The sequence below is a fragment of the Juglans regia genome, chromosome 6, assembly GCF_001411555.2.
Source record: "Juglans regia cultivar Chandler chromosome 6, Walnut 2.0, whole genome shotgun sequence".
Taxonomy (NCBI): Eukaryota; Viridiplantae; Streptophyta; class Magnoliopsida; order Fagales; family Juglandaceae; genus Juglans; species Juglans regia.
Genome location: NC_049906.1, coordinates 38,673,276 through 38,700,698, shown reverse-complemented (window position 1 = coordinate 38,700,698; position 27,423 = coordinate 38,673,276). Strand labels below are relative to the sequence as shown.

The 27,423-nt window shown below is 37.9% G+C and overlaps 1 protein-coding gene across 3 annotated transcripts in view; it reads left to right on the top strand.

Annotated features, from left to right (window-relative positions):
* Window positions 1–27,423, top strand: part of LOC108982470 — an 80,872-nt gene that overhangs the window by 36,974 nt on the left and 16,475 nt on the right. For all 3 annotated transcript variants that reach the window (XM_018953862.2, XM_018953871.2, XM_018953879.2), the window contains exons 9-10: window positions 25,924–26,037; window positions 26,114–26,301. In XM_018953862.2, coding sequence (XP_018809407.2) covers window positions 25,924–26,037; window positions 26,114–26,301 — 302 coding nt within the window. The remainder of the gene's footprint in view (window positions 1–25,923; window positions 26,038–26,113; window positions 26,302–27,423) is intronic.

The window sequence follows — 27,423 nt, the reverse complement described above, 5'->3', positions numbered from 1 at the left end:
CACACGTCTTTAGCACCAATACATCCCCATAAAACGTGGCCAGAAGTCTCAGGTTCTTTGTTGCATATTAGACAGAGGCTGTCCTCTACTACCTTTCTCCTTTTCAGATTAGCCATAGTGGGGAGAGCCTCACTGCATGCTCTCCATAGAAACACCTTGGTGGTAGGAGGTACTTTTAGTTTCCAAATTGTCCTCCACACTTGGCAGTCCCTTTTTCTGCCTGATGATTCCCCTTCTTGCTCTCTTTCCATTTCTTTGCTGAGATGGTATCCACTTTTGACTATGTATATGTTATTAGGAGTAAATTGCCATATTAATTTGTCTTCTCTCCCCCCTAAACTGATGGGAATGGCTTTGATACCCTCTATTTCCTGATGAGTAAAAAGTTCAAAGAGGAGAGATTCCTGCCATTGCTTCAGTTGAGGGTCAATGATATCATTAACTTTGTCACACCAGCAATCTGCTTCTTGAGGAGCCAAGATCTTTTGGCCAGGTAATGAAGGTATTCATCTGTCTTGCCAAATGTTTATCTTTTGGCCATTTCCAACCCTCCATATGAGACCTTTCTTTAACAGTGTTAAGCCAGCATGAATGCCTCTCCATGCAAAGGAAGGCCCTGTCCCCAACTTTGCTTCAAGCAAATCACCTTTGTTAAAATACTTTTGCTTTAATATTTGTGCCACTAGGGATGTTCGATTTTGAAGAATCCTCCATCCCTGCTTTGAGAGTAAAGCAAAATTAAAGCATATTAGATCTCTAAACCCAAGTCCTCCTATTTCCTTGCTGTCAAGTTGCTTCCAATTGACCCACTGAATTTTGGAGGAGTCTTCATTGAATCCCCACCAAAACTTCCTAAGAATCTGATTCAACTTCCTGCTAATAGATGCTGGTAGCAGAAACATTCACATTGCATAGGTGGGGATGGCTTGGAGGACTGCCTTGAGCAAAATCTCATTCCTACTGCAGAGAGAAACTTAGTCCTCCAATTAGTAACTCGAGTCCAGGTTCTGTCAATTAGGGAATGGAAAGAGGCAATCTTTTTTCTACCCACCAAGCAGGTAAGCCAAGATATCTTTCAAAACTAGAAGTGGATTGTACACCTGCTAGCTACAAGATCTGTTGTTGAGTTACCTGGGCAGTGTTCTTACTAAAGAAAATGGCAGATTTGTCCTTGTTTAGTACCTGTCTTGATCCTTTCTCATATAGTTCAAGGATATTAAGCACACACTTGATTTCCTCATGCTTTGCTTGACAGAATAAGAGGCAGTCATCAGCAAAGAAAAGGTGATTCACAATGATTGGGCCGCTACCAATTGAAATAGGAGTAAAGTTGCCACATGCCTCAGCTTGATTTAGAAGAGAAGCGAGGGCTTCTGCACATAAGATAAATAAATAAGGGGACAAGGGGTCCCCTTGTCTTAGGCCCTTTGAAGGCAAAAAACGCTGTTAAGGTTCTCCATTTACAAGAATAGAGTAAGATGTAGAATTGAGGCAAGCCTGATGATATGGATCCAGTGTACAGGAAAGTCCATCTTGATCATGATGGCTTCAATGAATTTCCACTCTACCCGATCATGCCTTGCTCATGTCCAATTTAAGGGCCATGAAGCATTTTTTGCCTTTCATTCATAAAGTGTAGAATCTCATAGGCTACCAGGGTGTTATCAGATATGAGCCCTCCAGGTACAAATGCACTATGGTTGGGGGCAATGATTGGGGGCAGTAAATTTTTCAGTCTATTTGCAATGGTTTTAGACACAATCTTGTATAATACATTACAAAGACTGATAAGCCTATAATCAGCTACTTTTTTGGTGCTTTGAACTTTGAGGATAAGTGAAATATATGTATCATTAACATCATTGAATGAGCCACCATGATTGAGAAAGTTAAGAGCATAACTGCACACTTGTTTACCAACTACCTCCCAGTGTTTTTGATAGAACTGAGCAGGGAACCCATCAGGACCTGGTGACCCTAAAGGGTTCATATGAAATACAGCTGCATTGATGCCTTCCCTAGTGAAAGGATTTAAAAGCCAAGCCTTCATGTCCATATCTAGTTTAGTGTCCATTGCATGCAAACAGTGCTCAACAGATGAAGGGTGGGAAGTGGTAAATAAAGAGGAGAAAAAACCTGTGAAGACCTTTCCAATTTCTGACTGTTTAGTGACACATCTTCCTTGAGAATCCTCTATACTTTTGACTACATTGATCTTCCTTCTCTGGCTTGCCTGCATGTGAAATTATTGAGTGTTCTTGTCCCCATGCTTGAGCTAGTGTTGCTTCGCTCTTTGCTTCCACTTGATATCATTTGCTGTTATGGAGGATACCACCTCCTCTTGAATATGTTTCATAGTTGCTAAGTGCTCACTTGTACCAGTGTTCTGAAGGTGCCCAATACTTTGTTTCCCCTTTGTGATAACCATATCTTCTTGTTGCTTAAGTGTCTGCCTTCAGATCAAAAGATCCTTTTGGCATAACTCAAGGTTGGTCCTTAGTAGTTTGGCCTTACAATCTGTTGTACAAGTTTTTTGCCATGCCTCACTCACCAGCTGCTGGCATTCTTCCTTCAGTTCCTAAGCCATCTCATATCTAAAGCACCATCTTCGTTTCTTCCTCCCATGATTAGTGTTATGTAAACTAATTGAGAAGGGAGAATGATCAGACTTAATGGCAGGGAGAACATTGCATACACCATGGATATAGAGATCATTCCATTCCTTGTTTCCAAGAGCTCTATTAATTTTTTCTTTTGTAAAATCCCTACCATTTCTATTATTCGACCAAGTAAACTCCTACCCATATGACTGTATGTCATTGAGACCACAACATTCCACAGCTTGTCCAAAATCCTCAATTTGTTTGTATGGTCTATTGGCTCCACCTATCTTGTCATTTTGATGGAGGATCTCATTAAAATCCCCAGCACATAACCAAGCTATAGAACTAGTTGGTTTGAGCATCTTTAACAATTGCCAACTACTGCTACTCTTCCCTTTGTCAGGATGTCCATTGAAACCTGTGAATTGCCATGTTGGTCCACTTCCTTCCTCCTGGATCAAAGCACTAATATGCCATCTTGTATAATTGATGACTTTAACACTCCAATCCTCTTTCCAAAGGAGAGCAATACCCCCACTAAACCCCACACAATCCACTGAAAAACACCCATCCATATGCAAACATCTCCTTACTACCTCCATTCTATTCCTTCTGCATTTAGTTTCCACTAGGAAAACTAAGCTGAGGTACTTTTCCTTAGTTAAGTTCCTAAGGACATTAACTGTCCGAGGGTTCCCAAGCCCTTGACAGTTCCACACCAAGATGCTCATTGATGATGGCAAGTCTGGGAACCAGCCTCTGCCTTAGCCATGGGAATTCCTTTGGTGTCATAGCATTTCTTTGTCTTCTTTGCAATAGATTCTTGCAAAGGTAAACTCCTTTTACAACCCCTCGCATATTTGTTCCTCGCAATACAGTTTGAAATGTCAACCAAGACCGAGTTACCCTTGCCTTCTGTGTTATTTACACACTCACGAGCTTTCCTTTTCCATTTCCTCAATGTACGTATACCATTAACATTAACTGATGCCATAGTAATATCTTTTCCATGTAAATTATCCAGAAACACCCTTTTTTTTTTATCATTTTTTTTAAAACCACGTACCTCAGCAGTAGGTGCTACCACACTGCCTTTAGTGATTTCCCGCATTCCCATTTCAAAAACTATTTCCCTCGTAGGTCCATGAGGGCTGTAAGTCCCTGATATTAGGTTGGCTGCAACATCCATCCCCACGTGTGGACCATGGTTCTCTTCGAGGACAGAGGGTTCTAAACACCTATCACCCTCCTGTACGAAGGTAGCCTGTGCATGGTTAGAGGGTTGACTTATCTCTTGGCTTCTAAACATGTTCCCGAGGCATGGATCATTAGAAGTTCCTACTCTTGCTTTGCCCTCTGTTGATGGCTGATATGGGCCTGCACGAAATCCTCCTTCCTTATTTTCCGTTGTCACCTTCTCCTTTTCCTCTGCCACCTTTTCTGGATAGACCTCTGGTACATTGTGCAGTGAAACTTCTTGGACCAAAGTGCCCTCTCCACCTTGCTGACCCCTCTGTTGGTTGTTTTCGCCCTTAGAACCACCATATCTACGAGTATTAAAGATGTGTGTATTTTTGGGTTGTCCTCGAAGCCATGGACCAAACTGAGTTGAGGGCTGTGTATCTCCTTGTTGAGCAGTACGTGATCTCAAGCACCCTTTTCCTTTGTGATTAAGAACACCACAATGAAAACAAAAATTTTGCAATCTCATATTTTAAAGAAACCCAGTGCTACTTGTCGTCTAGCTTTAACCATTTCCCTTGTAACAATGGTTTGTTGAGGTCCACAGCCACCCTTACTCTAAGACACCTCCCCCATGCACAACCATCTGCCTCTGCATAAACTCTAATGATAGGGCCTATGGACTCTGCAAACTGCTCTCCAAAACTTTTTTGTCATGACTGATAGTGGAAGGTTGTGGAGTTGTATCCAAAAGGGTTTAAAGCGAAACTGCAATGCCTTTATGGATCCCTTGTCATCCACCTCCATCATGGTGATGAGGTATCTGTCAAAGAACCATGGATGTCCATTCAGGACCCTTTCTTTGTCTTCTATCTTCTGAAACTCAATCAAAAAGCATTGTTCACCAAGCTCCTTAAAGGTCACCCACCCTTCCAACCTCCATATTTTAGACATTGTAATCCTAAAACCATCGCTATTAACTCCCTTCTCGATCATAGCCTTCCCCACTATACAGTATTTGCCTTGTTTTTCCTCTCCATTTGTGTTCTCCTGCTTGAAATGGAAACAAGCGCTCTCTTCTTTGGAAAGGTGTGACCTCTCCCATCGTGATGCCAAATGCTCAGCCTCCGTTACGTATTACCACCCAAAGACCATTAATAGAAAATGAAATGTTACACAAGCTCACAAAAGGTGAGACTTTAACCTTTGATAGAACAAAGGCACTGGAACCTCATGCTTTCTTCCCGAGAAAGGGAAGTCACTTTTTTAGAAGTGTCATAACATTTATCCCATATAGGCTCTTTTATTCATAGAATACACACACACACACACACGCATATATATATATATATATATATATATATTATATTTGAAAATATTGAATTAGTTATTATATTTTATTTAAAAATTTGAAAAAAAACTATAATAATGAGATGAGATAAAATGAAATGAAACACTTTCTAAATCCAGCCTAAACATATAACATCTTAATACGAAAGCAGAAGCAGAATAAGAATAATATTATATGTATAGAATTTTTGTGTGTGTATATATCATCAGTACTCTTAATCCACAATGTAGTAGTTAGGGGTGATCTCGGTCCGATCCTGTCCGGTCTTAGGGGGTTTTGTGGACCGGACTGGACCGAATGTTTTGTGGACCGGACTGGACCTATTCGGTCCAGGCATTTTCCACCCTGGACCGGACTGAGTAATGTATAGGACCGGACCGGTCTGGTCCATTTCGGTTCGGTCTAGTCCAGGGTGGTCCATTCGGTCTGGACCATGCCCAAAATGGGCCATTCAGCCCATCTAAATTTGTTTTTTTTGGGCCCACTTCAAATTTTGTACATTTTTTAGCTAAAAATACTAAAAAAAAAACTTGATCTTGAAAAATATAATGATAAAAGAAAACTAATCTATATAAAAACTAGAAAAACCAAAAAATACAAAATATAAATACAAAAGTTATTACAAATTACGAATTACTAATTACAATCCAAAACTTAATAACTTAACATATAACAAGTACATGGCATGAAGACCATATTTTCCAACAATATGAAGGCCATATTTTTCAGCAATATGAAGATGTTCTTGCATAGAAAGAGAGAGATTTAACACGCCATAAGATCCGTTCTGCAGCTCGTGAATAAGATCCGTTCTGCAGCTCGTGAATGCAAGTAGGAGCACCTTAAAAATTAGATTATGTTGCTAAAAAGTGTTTTCAAAATGCATATCAAGGATTTTAAATTTTAACAGTCGCTTCTAACTAAGTTTTACCAATCCTGTTAGGGGTGCAAAGTACTAGCATCTAAGTACGAAACATGTAAAGATTGAGTTGCAAATTTTGACTTCTCTCATGTACATTATAAAAGCCCAAAACATCACTGACATGAGCCTTTGAGTGAGTGCACAAAACCATGAAGCAAGTTTAAGTATTGTGTCGATATTCGCTCCCCCACCCACCAAATAATTACTACAAACAACATTCATCCGAAGTATAATGATCAATATACGAAGCAACACAAAGAGAGAGAGAAAGTATAGAGGAATAGTCGTAATGAAACTCCATGTTTATCCATTCATTTGTTTTCTTAAAAACTCAAGTCTTTTCATAATTACACTATCACACCATATCAAAATAAAATGAAAAAAAGTAAACATCAGGATTTGTTGGTATATAAACTCATTGTACTTGCCACTTCTATTGTAAAGATTCAAAGAATTTATAATGAAAACTATATGTGGTTTCATTACAATCAAAGGGAGAGTGTAAACATTAATTCATATCATAAAAATACTGAATTATTTATTATTTACTTCATGACTGTCCATGATCATGTCCCACAATATTGCAGCCATAAGATATTTCTCTTTTGTGGTCCATTCCAACCCACATGACCATCATATTTTCTAACAAAATGAAATTAGCTCGATGATAAAATCCAAGACCAAAAATGATAACCAACAATATACCTCTTTAGTCTTTAATCAACATTGGGTGTAGGGCCAGTAGGCATTCCATTTGACGCCTCCATAGAAACAATAAAGTTTGGGTCCCCAACAAGTTCTATACATAAAAATTTAAAGCAAAACAAGTTAAAATGTTAAATAAAGCTACATAACATAGAAGATAAAACAAAATAAACCAATAAAAGATATCAAAGGTAATTTTATTACACGCCCATATCCAACTACTTTTCAAATTCCTCCACTTAATCCATTAAAATCCTAAGGCTTATTGTAGTAGAAGAAGAACGAAGTTAGTTTGGTGCACATATGAGACCCTCAACACTCATTGGATTTAAACTACTTCGAAAACGGTCAAGTATACGACCCGTAGTGCTAAATGTAGATTCAAAGGCCACGGTAGATACCGATATTGCAAGTACATCACGTGCAACTTTTGAAAGTACGTGATATCTAACTGAATTCACCTTCCACCAAATTAGAAGGTCAAAACTATCATCTTGATCCTCACATCTTTTAGCTAGATATCTATCAATCTCTGACTTACTTTCCAAATTGTCTTCTGACTGTAATTGTTGCTTAATTTGGGCCATCAAATTTACCTTTCTATTCTCCATCTTGTCAATTGAAGGAGTTACATCTTCATGTGGGGAACTTGAAGGCGCTGAGGAGAATGTCCTTCTTCATTTTCCATGTATGTCTCATACTTGCGGATAAATGCATTTCTTACCTTCCAACTGAAATTAATTTGTTTGCATAATCATGTACATACATTTTTCCCAACCCAAAATTAAGATATCACATCTTGTAGCGAGGATCAAGAAGAACACTAACATAGAGCAACCGATTTTGATTTTCCAAGTTCTCCCAATACTTGTGAAACTTTCTCTTCATATTTGTGGCCATTAATCCCACCACGGGGTTTCGTTCTTCACACTCTATATTAATGGCATCTTTAATAGTAACCAACTCTGGGAAAAAAACATTGCTAGTAACATATTCACCCCTCGAGAAGCGTAAAGTTGCATCATGAAATAATTGAAGAAACCTCCCAAACAACTATACATTCTCCTAATCGGATGCATTGGGAGGCCCTAACTTCTTTGACTTTCTCGTATTCACCACATGGTCCACATTTTCATCATCGACATCGTCATCATTGTCATCTCCAATACTACCAAGGAAGCACGGATCTTCTTCCGCCAACTGATTAAATCATTCTAAATTTTGAAACCTTCTACAATATAAGATAGGTGGAGTTCGACCTAGTCGGTACATCTACGCAAACTTGGTTTTTGGATTGAATCTCTTCCAACCCCACACATTTCTTAAATGTACTCTACCTTTGAGAGGAGGATTTAACATACTTCACAACACCCCTCACCTTCACAATAGACTTATCATATTCTTTTAACCCCTAAAAAACGATTAAGTTCAAAATGTGGGCACAACATCGAACAGGCAAAACTTCATGTTCCAAGACCGTGTCTCTCCTATACTTGGGTTTTTTTTTTCAAATAAGAAACAACCTCATTATTAGAACTTGTATTTTCAAGTGTGAGTGCAAGTATTTTTGGTCGCTCTCAATCATGCAAACACATCTCTATGCCCTTACCAAGGGTATTACCCTTGTGATTTTCAACCAAACAAAATGAAATAATCCACTTGTGTAACTTCCATTCATCATTAATAAAGTGTACTATGAGACACATATAATTTAGGTTTTGCACGGATGTCCAAGTATCCATGGTGAGGGAAATTTGCTGCCGTCGAAGAGCATTTCTCAACTTTTGTTTTTCCTTAAAAAACAAACTAAAGCAATCATTGGCAACTGTCATACGAGATGAAATCCCTACCCACTTAGGGCAAACCACAAGCATAAACTTCCTAAAATCCTCCCCTTCAGCATGCCTAAAGGGCAAGTCATCAAGAATAATCGTATCTGCTAAGGTTTGTCAGCAAGCCTCAACACTAAGGCCTTGTTTGTTTTCCAAAAACATCTCATCTCACCTCATCATTACAACTTTCCCAAATTCCCACACAATATAAAATAAACAATTCAATTTTTTCAAATCCCAAAACAACAATAATATTAAAAAATATATTCTAACAATATTTTATTCAACTTTTTAACTTTAATCTCATCTCTGAAAACAAACGAGCCCTAAATGTAACAGGCACAAGTCCTCCACTACCACTACCACTTCCTCCCTCCACCTTCCAACCTAGAGTCATCTGGGATTTATCTGTCTTCTTAAACGAACATTTCTTACATTGATGTTCAATGTGATACTTCATGTTTTTCGTACCATTGGTTTTCGTATCACATGTATACGAAGTACTACAATAATGACATACAACCCTAGGTTTACTTGGATCACCTTTTGGTATTATTGTAAAGTGATCACAAACAGAAGACCTAACTCTATCTCTTTGTGACCCACCAACTGATTTATCACTTACATTGGATGGGGGTGGGGGTGGGGGCATGTCTGGTGTTGACTCTTGCACATCATTTGTAAAGGCTCCATCTATAAAAAGGATAAAATGACAAAAGAATTAGAAAACAAACATTAATTCATGTACAAGCAAAAAGATGTTGAATAACATTTTGAAGAGTAAATAAGATATATAGTTAAAGAGGTTCAATACAATCTTGTCAGCTCATAAAGCTAGAGTTAAATCATGCATATGTCTTTAAGAGAAGATGTGGGAGTTGTTTTCATTTCTCTCTCTCTGTCATTTCATTTCAGCAATGGACAGTTCGCAGATTGAAGCAGAATTAAGATCACAAATCATAAGGTTCAGAATAACACAATATAATAAAAGTATAATAAGACTATAATTCCTGATATATTTCTTAAAAATCATAATACAATTTATCATGTTTTCCTCTTATTTCAATAATATATTGTTTTTATACGAAACCTTGTCAAGTTAATATATATATATATATATATATATATATTCAAAAGATGCAGGTTGATGAAGTACAACTTTTCTAATTTGGTGGAAGGTGAATTCAGTTAGATATCGCATACTTTCAAAAGTTGCACGAGATGTACTCACAATATTAGTATCTACGGTGGCCTCTGAATCTACATTTAGCACTGCGGGTCATGTACTTGACCCTTTCTGAAGTAGTTTAAATCCAATGAGTGTTGAGGGTCCCATATGTGCACAAAACTGGCTTCATTCTTCTTCTACTCCAATAAGCCTTAGGACTTTAATGGATGAAATGGAGGAATTTGAAAAGCAGCTAGATATGAGTATTTAATAAAATTACCTTTGATATCTTTTGTGGTTTATTTTATTTTATCTTCTATGTTATGTAACTTTATTTAACATTTTAACTTGTTTTGTTTTAAATTTTTATAGATAGAACTTGTTGGAGACCCAAACTTTGTTGATTCTGTGGAGGCGTCAAATTCAATGCCTATTAGCCCTACACCCAATGTTGATTAAAGACTAAAGAGATGAGAATATTGTTGGTTATCATTTTTGGTCTTGGATTTTATCATCAAGCTAATTTCATTTTGTTAGAAAATATGATGGTCATATTGGTTGGAATGGACCACAAAAGAGAAATTCTTATGGCTGCAGTATTGTGGGACATGATCATGGACAATCATGAAGTAAAGAATAAATAATTCAGCATTTTTATGATCAATTATGATTTAATGTTTACACTTTCCCTTTGATTGTAATGAAACCACATATAGTTTGATTTAGTGTCATTATAAATTTTTTGAATTTTGAATCTTTACAATAGAAGTTGCGAGTACAATGAGTTTATATACCATAACAAAAACCTGATGTTTACTTATTTTTCATTTTATTTTGATATGGTGTGATAGTATAATTATGAAAAGACTTGGGTTATTAAGAAAACAAATGAATGGATAAACATGGAGTTTCATTACAACTGATTCCTCTATACTCTCTCTCTCTCTCTCTCTCTCTCTCTCTCTCTCTCTCTCTCTCTTTCTGTGCTGCTTCATATGTTGATCGTTATGCTTTGGATGAACGTTATTTGTAGCAATTATTTGTTGGGTGGAGGAGCAAATATGGTGAGTGATGGCTTGCAGAATCTGAACAAGAAGTTGGCCAAAATAGTTGCTTTTCGACATGGTACTTAAACTTGCTTAATGGTTTTGTGCACTCACTCAAATGCTCATGTGAGTGTTGTTATGGACTTCTATAATGTACATGAGAAGTCAAAATTTGCAACTCAATCTTTACTTGTTTCGTACTTAGATGCTAGTAGTTTGCACCCCTAACAGGATTGGCAAAGCTTAGTTAGAAGCGACTGTTAAAATTTAAAATCCATGAGAAAAATTTAAAATCCACGAAATGCATTTTGAAAACACTTTGTAGCAACATAATCTAATTTTTAAGGCACTCCTACTTGCATTCACGAGTTGCAGAATAGATCTTATGGCGTGCTAAATCTCTCTCTTTCTGTGCAGGAACATCTTCATATAGCTGGAAAATATGGTCTTCATATTGTTGAAAAATATGGTCTTCATGCCATGTACCCATTATATGTTAAGCTGTTAAGTTTTGGATTGTAACTTCTAATTTCTAATAAATTTTGTATTATTATTATTTTTCCTAGTTTTTTATATAGATTAGTTTTCTTTTATCATTGTATTTTTCAAGATCAAGTTTTTTTTTTTTAGTATTTTTAGCTAAGCAATGTATAAAATTTGAAGTGAGCCGAAAATAATTGAAATTGGGTCCAAACAAAACCAAATTTAGATGGGCTGAATGACCCAATTTGGGCATGGTCTAGACCTAATGGACCACCTTGGACCGGACCGAACCAAAATGGACCGGTCCGGTCCGGTCCGGTCCAGTCCAGGGTGGGAAATCCCTAGACCGAATAGGTTCGGTCCCAAAACCACCTAAGATCGGACCGGACTAGACCGAGATCACCCCTAAGGAAAAGTAAAACTGAAGTAGAAATGAATCGGGGGAAAGGGGGGGAAGACGATAGCGTGGATAGGTTATTCCCTACAGTAGCGCCGTTTGGGTCCAAATTTGGATCCAAACGGCGCCGTTTTAGAGACGTTAAATTGAAAAAAAAAAAAGGGTTGACAGTTATTTTTTTCGCTTGCAGTGACTAAAACAGCGTCGTTTGGGTCCAATTTTGTGCCAAACGGCGCTGTTTCTAGGAAAGCAGGCTAACAGCTCATATGTCACAGTCACATGTGTGTTTTATAACTTTGGTGTGATTCTTTTATCTTTTTAACACATAAATTAATTAAAAAAATTATTTAAATTAGTAAAATTAAAATTAAATAAGCTATTTAATGTGGATTATTTAATTAACTCATTAAAAAAATAATTAATGATAATTATATTAATGATGTTAAATGTTAATTGCTAATTTGTTTCTAACTTAGAGTATCTCAATGACTCAAATTCAATGTATTATAAATTTATAATTTATGATTCTATGAATCTTTGATAATTTTCAATTTTTCAATATATTAAATTTTTAAGTTTTTACATTTTGTATATGTTAATTTGTAATATGATTAATAAATCATTGTATTTGCCTATAATCCTATTAGGTATATATAGTTATAACTTATAACTTATAGTGATATTAATACTATACTATTATACATATATTATGCTATAATTCTTATAATATATTAATATATACTAATCGTAGAATATATATTATAGAATAATACATTGATACTATATTATTACTAAGACTATATATTGTATTATGCTATAACTCTTATAATATATTAATATATACTAACACTAAATCATTGTATTTGCCTATAAGCCTATTAGGTATATATAGTTATAACTTATAACTTATAGTGATATTAATACTATACTAATCGTGGAATATATATTATACAATAATACATTGATACTAAATTATTACTAATACTATATACTGTATTATGCTATAACTCTCATAATATATTAATATATACTAATACTAAATATTATACTATTATAGTGTTATTGTTACTACTACATATAGACTTATAGTGTGTGTGTGTATATTATAATGATATAGTGATACTAATACTATATATTATATAATAATACATTAATACTATAGATTTATAGTGATTAGTTATTATGAATTATGATTAGTATAACTATATAATAGTATTAGTATTAGACTATTAGTAATATAGTATAGCTATATATTAGTAATATACTAATATTAGTTATAGTGATTTAGTATAAGTTATAACTATATTAGTATAAGTATAACTATAGTCTATATTAGACTATTAGTATTTTTTTCTTTTATACCATATTAGAGTCTAGAGTCTAAACTATTAATATAATACTTGTATTAGTATAAATATTAGTATTAGTTAATAATTACTTAATGGTGAGTTAGTGATAGGATTAGGTTAATCGGTTAATTGAAAATTATATAATTAATATATATATTATAAAATATATATATATTTTAATTTTTATTCGGTCCGGTCCAGCCTGAAAAATTCCTGGATCAAGAACCGGACCGAATGAATTCAATCTTATAAAATTTGGATTGAGACTGATCGGGACCATTCTCGGTTTGGTCTGGTCTGGACCAAATTGGCTGGTTTGGTCGATTTTTTCTATCCGGATCGCACGATTCTCACCGTAGTAGTCCTAATCATTGTCCCTTTCGAGATTAATGCACAGATATAGAGAGATATAGATGAAGAATCGATGAGCCTACTTTAACTAAAGATAGATCGCTCTGCTTCGAGCTTTGAAAGCCAGAAACGACGAGTATGGACAAATTAAAGCAGCAGCATGCCAATGTTGGATGTTCGGGAACATCAATCGGTAGCTGGGACGTCCCCACAGAATTCACCTGCCGCTTACGGCACTGGGCACACTGTACACTTGGACTCGTTTGCTTTTACAATTTTTTTTTGTTATTTATTTTATTTCATTTAAGTATTATAATTTTTTTAAATTTTTTTATACAAAATAAAATAAATAATTTAAAATTTTCAAATAAATAAAACAAAATAATATTAAAAAATATATACTAATAATATTTTATTCAATTTTTAATTTTTATCTCAACTTTCATCTACAAAAACAAATGAGACAACGAGAGAATATGGTTCAATCGGTACCCACGTCACACATTTCCACGAATTAATTTAAGTGTACAACTTACTTCAGTTTACAATTTAAAAGTATACACAAAACCAAACTATCTCATCTCATCTTATCTTATATAATTATTATAAGTTTTCCAAACTTCCACACAAAATATAATAAGCAATTTAACTTTTCAAATTCTAAAATAAAAATAATATTAAAAAGTTATATTATAACAATATTTTATTTAACTTTTAACAAAATATTTTATCTCATCTCATCTCATCTGAACTGCATTGTTAGAGGATTTTTCCCCGGCCCATGAAATTTCCTAGGCCCAGCTATTGGGGGGACTCACGAGAAGACAAAATTTTAGAGAAGAATGAGGGACAAGAAGGGACTAGAGGCATGAGGGTGTTAGGAGGCATGAGAAAATAATGTCAGAAGAGGAAAATGAGGGATTTGACATAAAACAAGTAAAAGCAATGTATCAGGAGAGAAAATGAAGGAAATGACTTGAAGGAAATGGGTAGGAGATAAAATGTAAGGGGAACCTACGGATTTGGGACACTTTTTTCTTTGGAATGACTTCGACTTCGACTTCTTCGAACTTCAGAACTTCTTCTTTAGCCAAAGAGCTCTAAAGAGAACTTATTCTCCAGCAAATAGCTTTACAGTTTCCATTGTACAATGAGAAATGAAAGGTTATGAGAGACTGTATACAAGCTTATTATATTGGAATCTCCCATCACCAAACCCTTGTAGATGTAGGCCTAGTATCGAACCATGTAAATTTGTGTGTTCATCTTTCTTTATTTTCTGTATTTAAATATTGTTTATCATCATGGACGTACAAACTAACACCATACAGTCACACTGGACCACTGTGATGGAAGCCTCACTCTCATTCAAGTGTTTATGGCGTTTTGGGTGATTGAATCTAAGGTTACCTCAAGGCAACACTAAGATCCGATTGGTATGATGGTGAAAATCAAGACTAACTCGGGCTAGCACTCAATTCTCGAAAGATTGGAAGAGAAAATTATCATTCATTCAAAATAGCATAATAAAGAATCACAAGCCAAAAACCGAAATTAATAGTAGGGTTTCACTAGGGCTTCGACCATCCTTGCCCCAATTACTCCCTATAACAACCTTAATCTCAAACATAAATTAAATTCCTAAGTTCAAGAAAACAATCTTATCAAATGCCTAAAATAAGAGAAACAAACTCAAATAAATTAACAAATAGATAATCTCCCTGATTTAAAGGAGATATTCGGCCAACCCTCTAGCAACCACCCAATCCCCTAGAATCAAGGGGTTTGCCTCCTCCCCTAAATACAAGGGATTTGCCAACCAACCCTTAAAATCAAAGAATTGGCTAACAACTTGATCCTCCTCTAGTTGAACTTGTCTTAGGCGCCCAAAGACCCATCACCCGAGCCATCCATGCACCCGAATGCCACCCTCCTAGTCTCGGCATGCCTAGCCTTCCTAGTGGCATTACGAATGACCCTTCTTGCATCTCCATCAATCCTCCCCCCTTAAGACCAACCTTGTCCTTAAGGTCCAAATCTGGGAATTGATCCTTGAGTACCCGAACACTCCCCCATGTAGCATCCTCGGTTGGAAGCCCCCTCCATTGAACCAAGGCTTCGGTTCTCACTTGGCCACCCTTCCTCACAAGCTTGTACTCCTCTCGGGTTGGATTGTCATTCTTCCCTCTTCATCCGCCGTGGGCATCTCACTCACCACCTTGGTTGGATCTCCAACCTTCCTCCTTAGCCGTGAGACATGAAAAATAGGATGAATGTGGACCCCAGCCGGTAGATCTAACTTGTAAGCAAGCCGTTTGCACATCTCCAACACTTGATATGGGCCAAAATACTCAGCCCTCAACTTGATCAATGTTGCCTTGGATAGTACCTTGTGCTCTCTTGGTAGGTACTTGAGAAAGACCCACTCACCCAGTTCAAAGGACTCCATTCTCCTCCCCTTGTCAAAGTGCTTCTTCATTTGGTCTTGAGCACGTGCCAAATTCTTCTTGAGTTCCTTCAAGGACACAAATCCTTTATCTCTAAATCCATCCACCAGGTCGTTTGTATCGGTCTTCAAGTGGACCGGGTTGTGGTGTGTTGCAAAATTCCAGCCATGTGGAATGTCATCTTACTCTATTTCAGCTGGTTAATTCGGTTTGGGGGTGATAGGTTGAACTTCGGGCCAACTCCGTCCCATGCATCTTGAAGTACTCTTTTCAATAATTGCTCATGAATACACGGTCTCTATCAGTCACTATGCTTCTCGGCATCCCATGTCCATGAAGCTTCATCACTTGATCCACAAAGTTTAGCAATGGTCTTGGCCATGCATGGATGCACCATTGCAATGAAATAGGCATACTTGGTCAAGCAGTCCACCACCACAGGCACCCCATCACAACCATTTGAGAGAGGCAACCTCTCCACAAAATCCATGGTAACATCTTCCCAAGCGTGAGTAGGGATCGGTAAGGGTTGCATCAACCCCTTGGGCATGCTACTCTCACGCTTCACTCTTTGACAAGTGTCACACCTCCTCACATACTGCCTCACCTCTCCTTTCATGCCATCCCAATAAAACAAATTAGCCACCCTTACCCAAGTACGGTCTACCCCCGAATGTCCCCCTTCCTTGATATCATGAAAGTGGCTCAAGATCTTCCTTCTAAGCTCCCCCACACTCGGCACCACTACTCTCCCCTTGTATTTTAAAAGCCCATCACTCATCTCATAATTTTCTACTCCCTTAGCATCCACATCTAGCTTCTCCATCACCTCCTTACACCTTAGATAATTTTTTACTCCCTCTCTAATCTCATCCCAAACTCCCCATGAAGGACCCGAGAGGGCCTCTAATACCTCACCCTCTTCCCTCCTAGATAGGGCATCGGCCACCCGATTCCCCCTACCCGGTCTATACACCAATTGAAATTCAAAACGAAGTAGTTTAGATACATGCCTTTGTTGATCCGGAGTGGTGATTCTTTGCTCCAAAAGGATCTTCAATGGTTGTTGATCCGTGACTATCAAGAACTTCATTCCCAACAAATAAGGCCTCCACACTCTCACGGCCTCCATGATGGCAAGCATCTCTTGTGTATCCACACTCCACCCTTTCTTTTGAACACCAAGGGCCTTACTAATGAAGGCTAGTGGCCTCCCTCCTTGTGTCAAAACAGCCCTTACCCCCACATTACTTGCATCCGTGTGTAGCTCAAATGCCTTCTCAAAATTAGGCATAGCAAGGACGGGTGTAGTTGTCATGGCTTTCTTCAAAGCTTCAAATGCCTTCTCCCTCTCTTCACTCCACACAAAATTATTCTTGTTGAGCATGTTGGTGAGTGGTCTTGCAATGGAAGCATAATCTTTGACAAACTTCCTATAGTAACCTATGAGCCCTAGAAAGCCTCTCAACTCGGTGATAGTCTTCGGTTTGGGCCAAGCTACCATAGCTTCAACCTTCCTTGCATCCACCTTGACCCCCTCATGTGAGATCAAATGCCTCAAGTACTCAATCTCCCTTTGGCCGAATGCACACTTAGACAACTTAGTATAGAAAGAGTTGTCAAGTAGCACCCCCAAAACAACCTCCAAGTGCCCCAAATGATCCTCCCATGTCTTTGAATACACAAGAATATCATCAAAAAATACCAACACATACCTCCTCAAATACGGTTTAAAGATTTGGTTCATGCATGCTTGAAAAGTTGAAGGAGCATTGCATAGACCAAACGACATCACCAAATATTCAAAGTGGCCATTGTGAGTTCGAAAAGCTGTCTTGTTAATGTCCCCTTCATTTACCCTTATTTGATGGCATCCGGCCCTTAGATCGAGTTTGGAGAAGAACATAGAACCTCTAAGCTCATCTAACATGTCATCAATGGTCGGAATTGGAAATCTATCCTTGATAGTAGCCTCATTCAAGGCTCGGTAGTCGGTGCAAAATCTCCATGTGCCATCCTTCTTCTTCACCAAGAGAATCGGACTTGAGAATGGATTAGTGCTTGGCCGGATGAGCCCATTAGCCAACATCTCATTGACTTGCTTTTCAATCTCAGTCTTTTGGTAGTAAGCATACCGGTAAGGGGCCACATTAACCGGCTTGGCTTCCTCCTTCAAAGGAATGCGATGATCAAACTCCCTTGAGGGTGGAAGTGTCTTCGGGTCCTCCATCACTCTAGAAAACCTCCCCAACAACTCCCTCAAGTCACTAGGCATCTCGGCCCCTAACTCCCTCTCCAAGCCCCCCATCTTCCACTTCTCACTCAAGCCCCTCGATTGGGAGGAAAATGTAATAGCAAAGCATTGCCCCCCTTGCCTCAAAATCTTCTCCATCTCATTAGGCCCCACGGCCTTGCATCCCCCTCTTCCACTCATTCTCATGGTCACCCATTTGCCCCCCATCATAAACTTCATAGTCATTTTTTTATAATCCAACACTATCTTCCATAGCTCCTCTAACCATTGCCCACCCAACACAACATCCAACCCAACTATAGGCAAAGAATACAAATCCACCACAATCTCAAGGCCTTGTGTTTTCAAACATGCTTGTTTATATACTTTTCTACACATCAACTTCTCTCCACTAGCTACCTTGACCTCAAATGGAGTGATAGAAGTCATAGGCAACCTCAAGCTCTCAGCCACTTTAGAATTGATGAAGTTTAGAGATGAACCATTATCAACAAGAACCGTTACTTCCATCTTGCCAATGTGTGCTTGTGTTCTCATAGTTCTAGTCCCGACAACACCTGCCAAAGCATGAATAGAAATAAGAGGGTCTCCCCCCTCGGCCTCTTGTTGATCTTGCTCCTCTTGCCCTTGCTCTTCCTCCCCTACATCTTCTTCTTCCTCCGGCTCCATCTCTATGAGAAAGATTTGCTTGGTTTTGCATTTGTGGCCCATAGTGAACCTCTCATTGCAATTGAAGCAAAGCCCATTCTCTCTTCGTCGTTGCATCTTTTCCTAAGATAGCCTTTTCACATCCGCGGATAAGGGTTTGGTTCCACTTGATGCACCTCTACTAGGACCTGCCGGTGAGAAGTCCTTGCCAAAAATCTCGTTTGCACCAAACTTGGAAACCATTGGGGGTGGTTTCCTCACCTCAAACTGGTTAGTCTTCTTCAAATCTTGAAGTTGATCTTCCTTGATACGTGCAATCTCCAAAGCTTGCATCAAGGTCTTTGGTTTCTTGAGCTTCACTTCCGCCGCCAACTCACTCTTCAAGCCCCCCACCACAAAGGTCCCAATTTGAGTCTTCTCCGACCACCCATGTGCTCTAGTGGACAAGTATTCGAACTCCTTTTGATAATCTCTTAAAGATCCGGTTTGCTTGATCTTTGAGAGAGTCTCATGGTAGTCCATATACTCGGTTGGCCCGAATCTCCTCAAAAGCTCCTTGACAAACTTTGTCCATTTCAACTCCCTCATTTGAGCCCCATAGGTCTTCCTCATCCATTGCCACCATTGGTTGGCCTCCCCCTCAAGGAAGTAGGCGGCATAGGACACTTTAGCATGGCCCTCCATGTGATTGTGCTCAAAGTATTGTTCAGCTCTACTAACCCAAGTGCTCGGGTCATCACCATTGAACTTGGGAAAGTCCATTTTTGGTTTAAGAACTTCCCCCTTACCTGCACCTCTCCTCTCACCTCGGTTCTCTTCTTCCCTTTCACTTTCCCCAATTGATTACTCATTAGTGCTTGAGGAATCTTGAGTGGATGAATCCAAGTCCTCTACCCTCTCCCGGTGTTGGCCTCTGCTTGACCCCACGGAGCCCTCAAGACTATGATGTCTCTTGACTCTTCTCCTATGACGCCTCCTATCTCCATTCCTCCTTTGATCCACCAATTGGTGGAGCACCTCCTCTATCCTTCCAAGCCTTTCATTGGTGGCAGTTTATTGTGCCTCCAAAGTGGCTTCAAGGTTCTCAATCCGCTACCTATGAGTTGGTTGTCAATTTGCCATGGCTTCCTCTCCTTGGGTTGGACACTCTCAATGAAAGCACTAATGATGGAAGCATCACTCTTACTCAAGTGTTTGTGGCGTGTTGGATGATTGGATCTAGGGTTACCTCAAGGCAACACCAAGATCTGATTGGTATGATAGTGAAAATTAAGACTAACTCAGGCTAGCACTCAATTCTCAAAAGATTGGAAGAGAAAATTCTCATTCATTCAAAATAGCATAATCCTAAATTACAAGCCAAAAACCGAAATTAATAGTAGGGTTTCACTAGGGTTTTGGCCATCCTTGCCCCAATTACTCCCTCTAACAACCTTAATCTCAAACATAAATCAAACTCCTAAGTTTAAGGAAACAATCTTATCAAATGCCTAAAATAAAGGAAACAAACTAAAACAAATTAACAAATAGATAATCTCCCTAATTTGAAGGAGATATTCAGCCAACCCTCTAGCAACTGCCCAATCCCCTAAAATCAAGGGGTTTGCCTCCTCCCTTCAATTCAAGGGATTTGCCTACCAACCCCCAAAATCAAGGAATTGGCTAACAAGTTGATCTTTCTCTAGTTGACCTTGTCTTGGGCGCCCAAGGACCCATCACCCGAGCCATGCATGCACCCTAATGCCACCCTCCTAGCCTCGGCACACCTAGCCCTCCTAGTGGCATTACGAATGACTCGTCTTGCATCTCCATCACAGCCTCAAGGGCTATATCTATATGGGATATTGTAATTGAAATGATTGAATGAAGATTGACAGGTTGGAAGAGATTATATTTGTCGAAGGGTGGAAGGATCACCTAATCAAAAGCAATCTGTCTGATCTACCAACTTATTTCTTATCTTTATTCTCAATTCCAGCAAGTGTGGCAACCTGTATTGAGAAACTTAATCGTGATTTCCTTTGGAGTGGACTGAGGGATAAATTCAAATTCCATTTGGTGAAGTGGGATAAGGTATGCTCCTCAATCTCTTCTAGCTGATTGGGTATTAGAAACTTAAGGGTTTTCAATCAGACCCTTAGGAAATGGTTGTGGCGATATAATATGAAGCCGGAAGTTTTATGGAAGTTGGTGATTGACTTCAAGTATGGAGGCTTGTGGGGGAGGTGGAGCACTAGGGAGGTACATGGGGCGCATGGAGTGGGTGTCTAGAAGCATATTAGATGAGAGTGGAGGGTTTTCACTCGTCACACTAGACTTGTGTTGGAAGATGACGCTAGAATCAAATTCTGGTATGACCTATGGTTTGGCGATAATGCCCTCAAGGACCCATGCCCTTTAGTTTTTAGGCTTGCATGTGAGAAAGAAGCTTCAGTAGCTAATCTCATGGGATTGATGGTGACTCAGTCCAGTGGAATGTGAGCTTTACCGAGGCGGCCCAAGATTGGGAAGTTGACAGCTTTGAGGACTTCTTTAGACTCTTGTACTCCATTCATCTGAGCCCTCATGGCTCTGACACGTTGTTGTGGGTACCTACATGAAGAGGTACATTCTCGGTTCGTTCTTTATATAAATCTCTCACACAATCGCAGAACAATCACTTTCCGTGGAGAAGGATTTGGAGAAATAAGACATCTCCCAAAGCGGCGTTCTTTGCTTGGACAACAACTTTGGGAAAGATTTTGACAACGGATGATTCATTGCTATAGATATATTTTTTTGATAGGTTAGTTGCTATAGATATATTAGATGATAGACATTTTATTTTTTATCAGTAAAGAAGAACTTTATTAATGAGGATGATAGAGGCCGTTTAACCAATTCAAGTTGATTTTTTTTTTTTTTTGGGTAGAGTGCCTTAAGCTTTCATTGTAGTTGATACTCACATGCATGATGTTTAATCCATGTGATTTATGCTTTATTGCAGGTCTTGTTCAAACATTTGCAGGAGAAGCTCCTTCTTACTGAGGTATATTTACAAGATTTGAGATCCTTTTGGCTAATTTGCAACTTGAGCTTGTATTAACTTGTTGCATTTGGTGACTGAGTAGTAAACATGTCCTTTTTTTAAGTAACACAATCTTATTAAAAGCGCATGGGGTGCAACCTAAGTATGTGGAAAGTATGCAATAGAAAACACACAAACAGTGGGAAGAAGAAAAAGAACTAAAGCCCCTACATTCTCGAAAATTAGAGAAATATGAGCCGTTGTGAGTAGCCACCTGAAAAGGAATTTGAACATAATGGCTTTTGACTCTATTGTGGTCCTATAGAAATCTTCAAAAGTTCAAGCATACATTTCTTCCAAATTCACCACCTTAATCACAAAGGGAACACTCCAAACTACTAAGTTGCAATGACGTCCAAATGGACTTTACTAACAAGTAACAAGCCAACTACTCAACTCGTTGGGCATGGCCTACTCTATCCCATACATCCCTAGCCACTTTATAATGAAGCAAAACATGTTCAGTACTTTACCCATGCTGCTTACACATACAACATCATTCGTAACCATAATTTACTTCTTTTTTCAAGTTATCCAACATTAAAATCTTGGAAAATGATTTACACACAACATTTCTCACAACACTTTACACAACTATGTTTTAAATGAGGCGTATTTTTGTAAAACACCTTATAAAAGTAACATCATTTTACAAAAATACCTTCATCTTACAAGATTGTTGTGAAATGTGTTCTGAAAGAGCCTATTTTTTTCCTGACAAGTATAAAGAGCCTATTTCTCCAATAACTCTTCCAAGGATATGGAGGAGCCAACGCGGAGGCTTGGTGCATGAGAAAAACCTCAAAAGTCCGTCTTGGAAGGGCTCCAACAGATTTGTCCTCATTGCCTCCTCTCAACCTAAGAGAATGCAAAAGATTAAATAACAAAGAGATCTCCACATCCCTATCATGCAGTGATCTAATAAAGGTGACTTTCCGCTCTGAAACTGTAGCCTTGCAGCAAAAGATGATAAACTACTCTCGGAAAATTGTCTTCAAAGGCTGATACCTACACCACACATTGTATTGAAGTCTGATCTAGGACTCATCACTCACCTCAAATCTAAAAAATTGAGAGAAATTCCTTTCACCCTTACTAATTTTTTTCCACACTCTAACCCCAAAATGCTCACCAACCTCATTTGAACACCACCGTCCTCACATGCTTCCATATTTGACTTCCACCACCATTTGCCACAATGCCTCTATCTCCATGACATATAACTATAACCATTTACTCAAAAGAACTTTGTTAAATATAAGCAAGTTTCTAACTTGTAAATGACCTGATGAGATTGGTGACAAGTCTTGGAGTGAGATCTAGGTTGAGCCTGAACTCATCACCAACTTCCCCACCAAAAGATATTCTAGTAAAGCTTCTCAAAACAATGAGCTACATCAACAGGGATGGAGAAAATAGGCAAATGATAAGTAGGCAAGTTAGAAAGAACACTCTTGATCAACATGATCCAGTCGCTTTCAACCAGCCAAACAATGCTCCATATATCTCAATAATACCATCTCATATGGATGTGGCCTTAAAACGATGCCTCTAATAGGAGACTTGAATACTTCATAGGCAAGATACGCCTTAGAACCAAGCATATGGGCAAGGGCTCGTTTGGATAGTGAGATGAGATGAGATGGTTTTAGATGAGTTGAATAAAATATTGTTAGAATATTATTTTTTAATATTATTATTGTTTTGAGATTTAAAAAAATTGAATTGTTTATTATATTTTATGTGAGAATTTGGAAAAGTTGTAATGATGAGATGAGGTGAGGTAATGTGATGTGTAATGCGGCCACTCCACAGTGGCCTGAGCTTGGCCACCACGTGGTGGCTGCGTTGGCCCAATGGGGGGAGGTCTCCCCTCCCACAAACCACCAATTTTTTATTTTTTATTTTCTGATTTTTTAATATGGAAATTATTAAAACTTATTTAAAATTTGGAAAAAATATTTAACGTGGCGGGCTCATGGTGTTACACGTGTCATTTGTCAATTGAGATGGACTGAAAATGTTCGGATTGATCTGATCCAAAAAATTTAATAGCACAAGAAGTTAATTAAAAAAAAAAGGCACATGGGGCGAATCTCAAATGGCCAAAGGCACTAGATATTTAGTAGTGTTGTTTCTCCGGTTTGAATTAGCCACTTGGTTGAAAAATGTTGTATTCTTACCTCCGTCCCTTTGTTTAATCTATCCTAGATTTTAGTACTGAATATAGGATTTAGAGCTTGAGGTGGGGGCAACTTTCACCTTTTTGTATATTTTGTTAGTCCTATGGTTGGTTGTTTAAGATAGAATGGATTCTTTTGAGGAATAAGTTGTGTGATACCTAATATTGAATGAGAATGGTAGGTGGTGTATGGGACCCTACATTGCTTGGGAAGGAGAAGTTCTTGCTTTTTATAATGGTTCCAATAAGGCTTCAATTGTATTATTGACTAGTCCTTTTGGAGTATAGACCTTGAGAGGGGGGAGATGCTTGGACGTTAATTTATGTTGCAAAAGTTATTGGCAAGCTGATGTCTGGAAAAATTGGATTATTTTTTTCAAAATTCTTGTTATTTGACGTTAGGGAAGCAGCTCATTGTGCCATGGACCATGGACCATCTTCTCATTGTGCCATTGTTTGGGAAACAATGGCGCCATTGTTCTCCTCTGTGTTTGGATTATGTGGGTGATCCCTAGGCCAGTTAAGGAATTATTGACTTTCGGGAAAGGCTCCTTCAATTCATACCAGAATAATTTGATATCAAAAGCTCGCTGCCTTATGTGTTATGTGGTGCATGAAGAGAGAGAAAGGTGTGAACATTTAAAGTCACAAAAAAATTTCATTGTGCTTTTATTGGATGACAATAATTGGCGGCTTCTCTATTCCTTTTTTAGCATTTTTGAATATTTTACTTTTTAGCATTTTTGAGTTTTTTTACACTAAAATATTCAATTATTAAATAAAAAACTATTCCTATTTTAGCATTCATATTGTGTACATAGTTTGTGCTAAAGTTTTCACTCCTTTTTTCTACTTTTCTTAATAAAACTTTATTACTTATAAAACAAGATAGTATTTGGAGTTCAAAGAACTCGATGGAGAGGTTGTTCCGCTAATGATTTAGATCAATGGAATTATCCAAATTTTACTTGGGGATAAAAAAAAATGGAGTTATCCAAATTTTCCCGTACTAGAATTCAGAGTATGCTTACAAGATCTACTGTTCCATGCCATGTTGAGCGAACCCTGACTCGAACATATTTTTAATGTTTCAACTTACAATGATATTCGTGCGGAGTCATTCAACTTTCTCGAGTCTAAGGTCGAACTTGTAAATGATATGTGACATAATTTTTCAAAAAACATTTTGGATGGTAGTCTTAGGTACTATATCGAGGACATGGAACAAAAGGGAAGCCAGTCCTTGATTTATCAAGCATTCTATTCGCACTTCGCCAACAAGGAATTCCTTCGGTTATTCCTCAAAATTCCATTTCTCTCTCGATATGTTCCTAAAAAATCTGATTCGAGCGATTCTTCCCCTAACTAAAGAGAGATCTTGGCAGAATTGCCACATATGAAATTGAGCACAGCAAAGAAATAACTCACTTGTTCTTCAAGAAGAGATGGTAAGCATGCTCAATATCATTTGATTAAATAGTTGACCCAGCTACTTGTTAAAAGAAACCACTCCAACTGATAATTTTTCATGAAAAGCAAACATAAAACAACCAATGCAATCTTTCACTAAGATTTCGAATAACTACCCGAATTCAAGTTGATTATGTTTTGCCTCTTCCTCGGAAAAAGACGATCAACCACATCCCAATCATGGTCCTTGCGGATCAGAGCATAATATAATATACAAAAAGAAACTCCAGATATATGATATATTTCTTTTGGATCGGGATCTTGATTCCAGTGACAGTTTCATTGGTTATCTTACAACTAGAATTCCTCTTTTTTCCGAACCAATTCCTCCACCACCACAAGGCCCAGTTAGATTCAGGCATGATATACTTTTTAGTTATTGGAAAGCCCAAGTACAGTTTTTTTTTTCTTTTGCATATACTGTTCTCTTGATTTTCTTATAATCATGTTGATTCCTTTTTGTCAGTCAAAGCTTAAAGAGTCACAGTATCAATTAGCACCCTGGCGTCCAGATGTGCCCCACTCGAATTTCGCTCCACAGTCACTATCTCACCCCATTGGTGTAGGATTGACAACTGCCGTATGCTCCTATATCTTTTTGCTATTCCTCTTTACATGTTATAAATATTTTCTCAATTTTGTAATTTCTTTTTCAGAACAAAAAGGGGCTTGAACTGGTCCCTCAGCCAGCATATTCTCATGGAAAGATATCGGTTTCTTCTTCTAATGTTCATACACCCACAGATTGGGAGCTATCAGGTCGCCATCAAAGTGGTTTGGGTGGTGTTGTAGCAAAGAATCTGGAACCTGATGATTTGGGGAGGTATTCACCTTTTGCAAGCAGGTGAGCCTGGTCAAAATGGAGACTGCTACCTTGAACTGAATGTACAAATTACAACCATCTGAATATGCCATCTGAATATGTTGGTGGGTTCTGTTTTCATTAGATTCTTATGTTAAATGGTCTTGTATACATGACTTGTCAAAATGCATGTTAATGCGAGGGAGTTACGAACCTTTTGCACTGGTATCTATGCATCTACACATTTTTATGGATAAATTGACATTCCATTGTCTTTATGACCACCAAGTGGCTCTGCATACCTCCAAAAAACAAATTTGACTCTATTTCTCTGCATTGTTTGTTACAACCTTTACTCTCAAATTTGCAACTGTATGTCCAAAAAGAAACTTGAGTGGAACTAATATGATCTTATTCAATAATGCAAGCCTAGTTTGCGTCAAATATGTAACAATTTGTATTGTATGAATAAGAAGAGGGGTAGAATTCAAAAGTATGATTGCTAGTTTATGTTTATAAGATATCAGGTTATAAACACCTTAATTTGGAGAAAGAAGCATGACTAGAACTTATCTGTTCATGTTTTTGCTATGTAATTAGGCAGAGAGGAGTGGACAAAGCTCATTACGATTAAGCACACACGAAAAGTAGTACTCTTAACTCCCAAGGTGGCTTAGACACTTAATAAGCCCATGTATGTTTTCCGTTCTTTTTTCATTAAGTAAAAGAACAAAGCTCTCTCATAAAAAGCTGTGTGTTGAGAATGAAGCTATTTAACCGTTTCTTTTTTCTGCCATCTATTGCTTTTTGTGAGCACTCACTCTTTTTTCGCTTTTGTTCTCTATTTCTTTGATTATTGTCCAAGGGAATGTTTTTCTTAGTTTTGTTTTAAACATAAATGTTGTTAGAGGCTGGAAGCCATGCATCATAAAATTATGGTATTGTGATAAGCTTTAGGATGTCACAAGATTGCTTAGCCTCATTCATGTTGGGGCAAGAGCTATCTCATAGAATGGATTTGAATAAATATTAGCACTTTGTGCTGTTACACCTGTCATTAACTAAATTGTTGGCACTATGCAGTAAAAATTTTATTTTTGGCTCTATGCTAAATAGTACCTTTGAATTGTAGTTATGTTTTGAAGCTGTCTCGTGTCTCAGGAT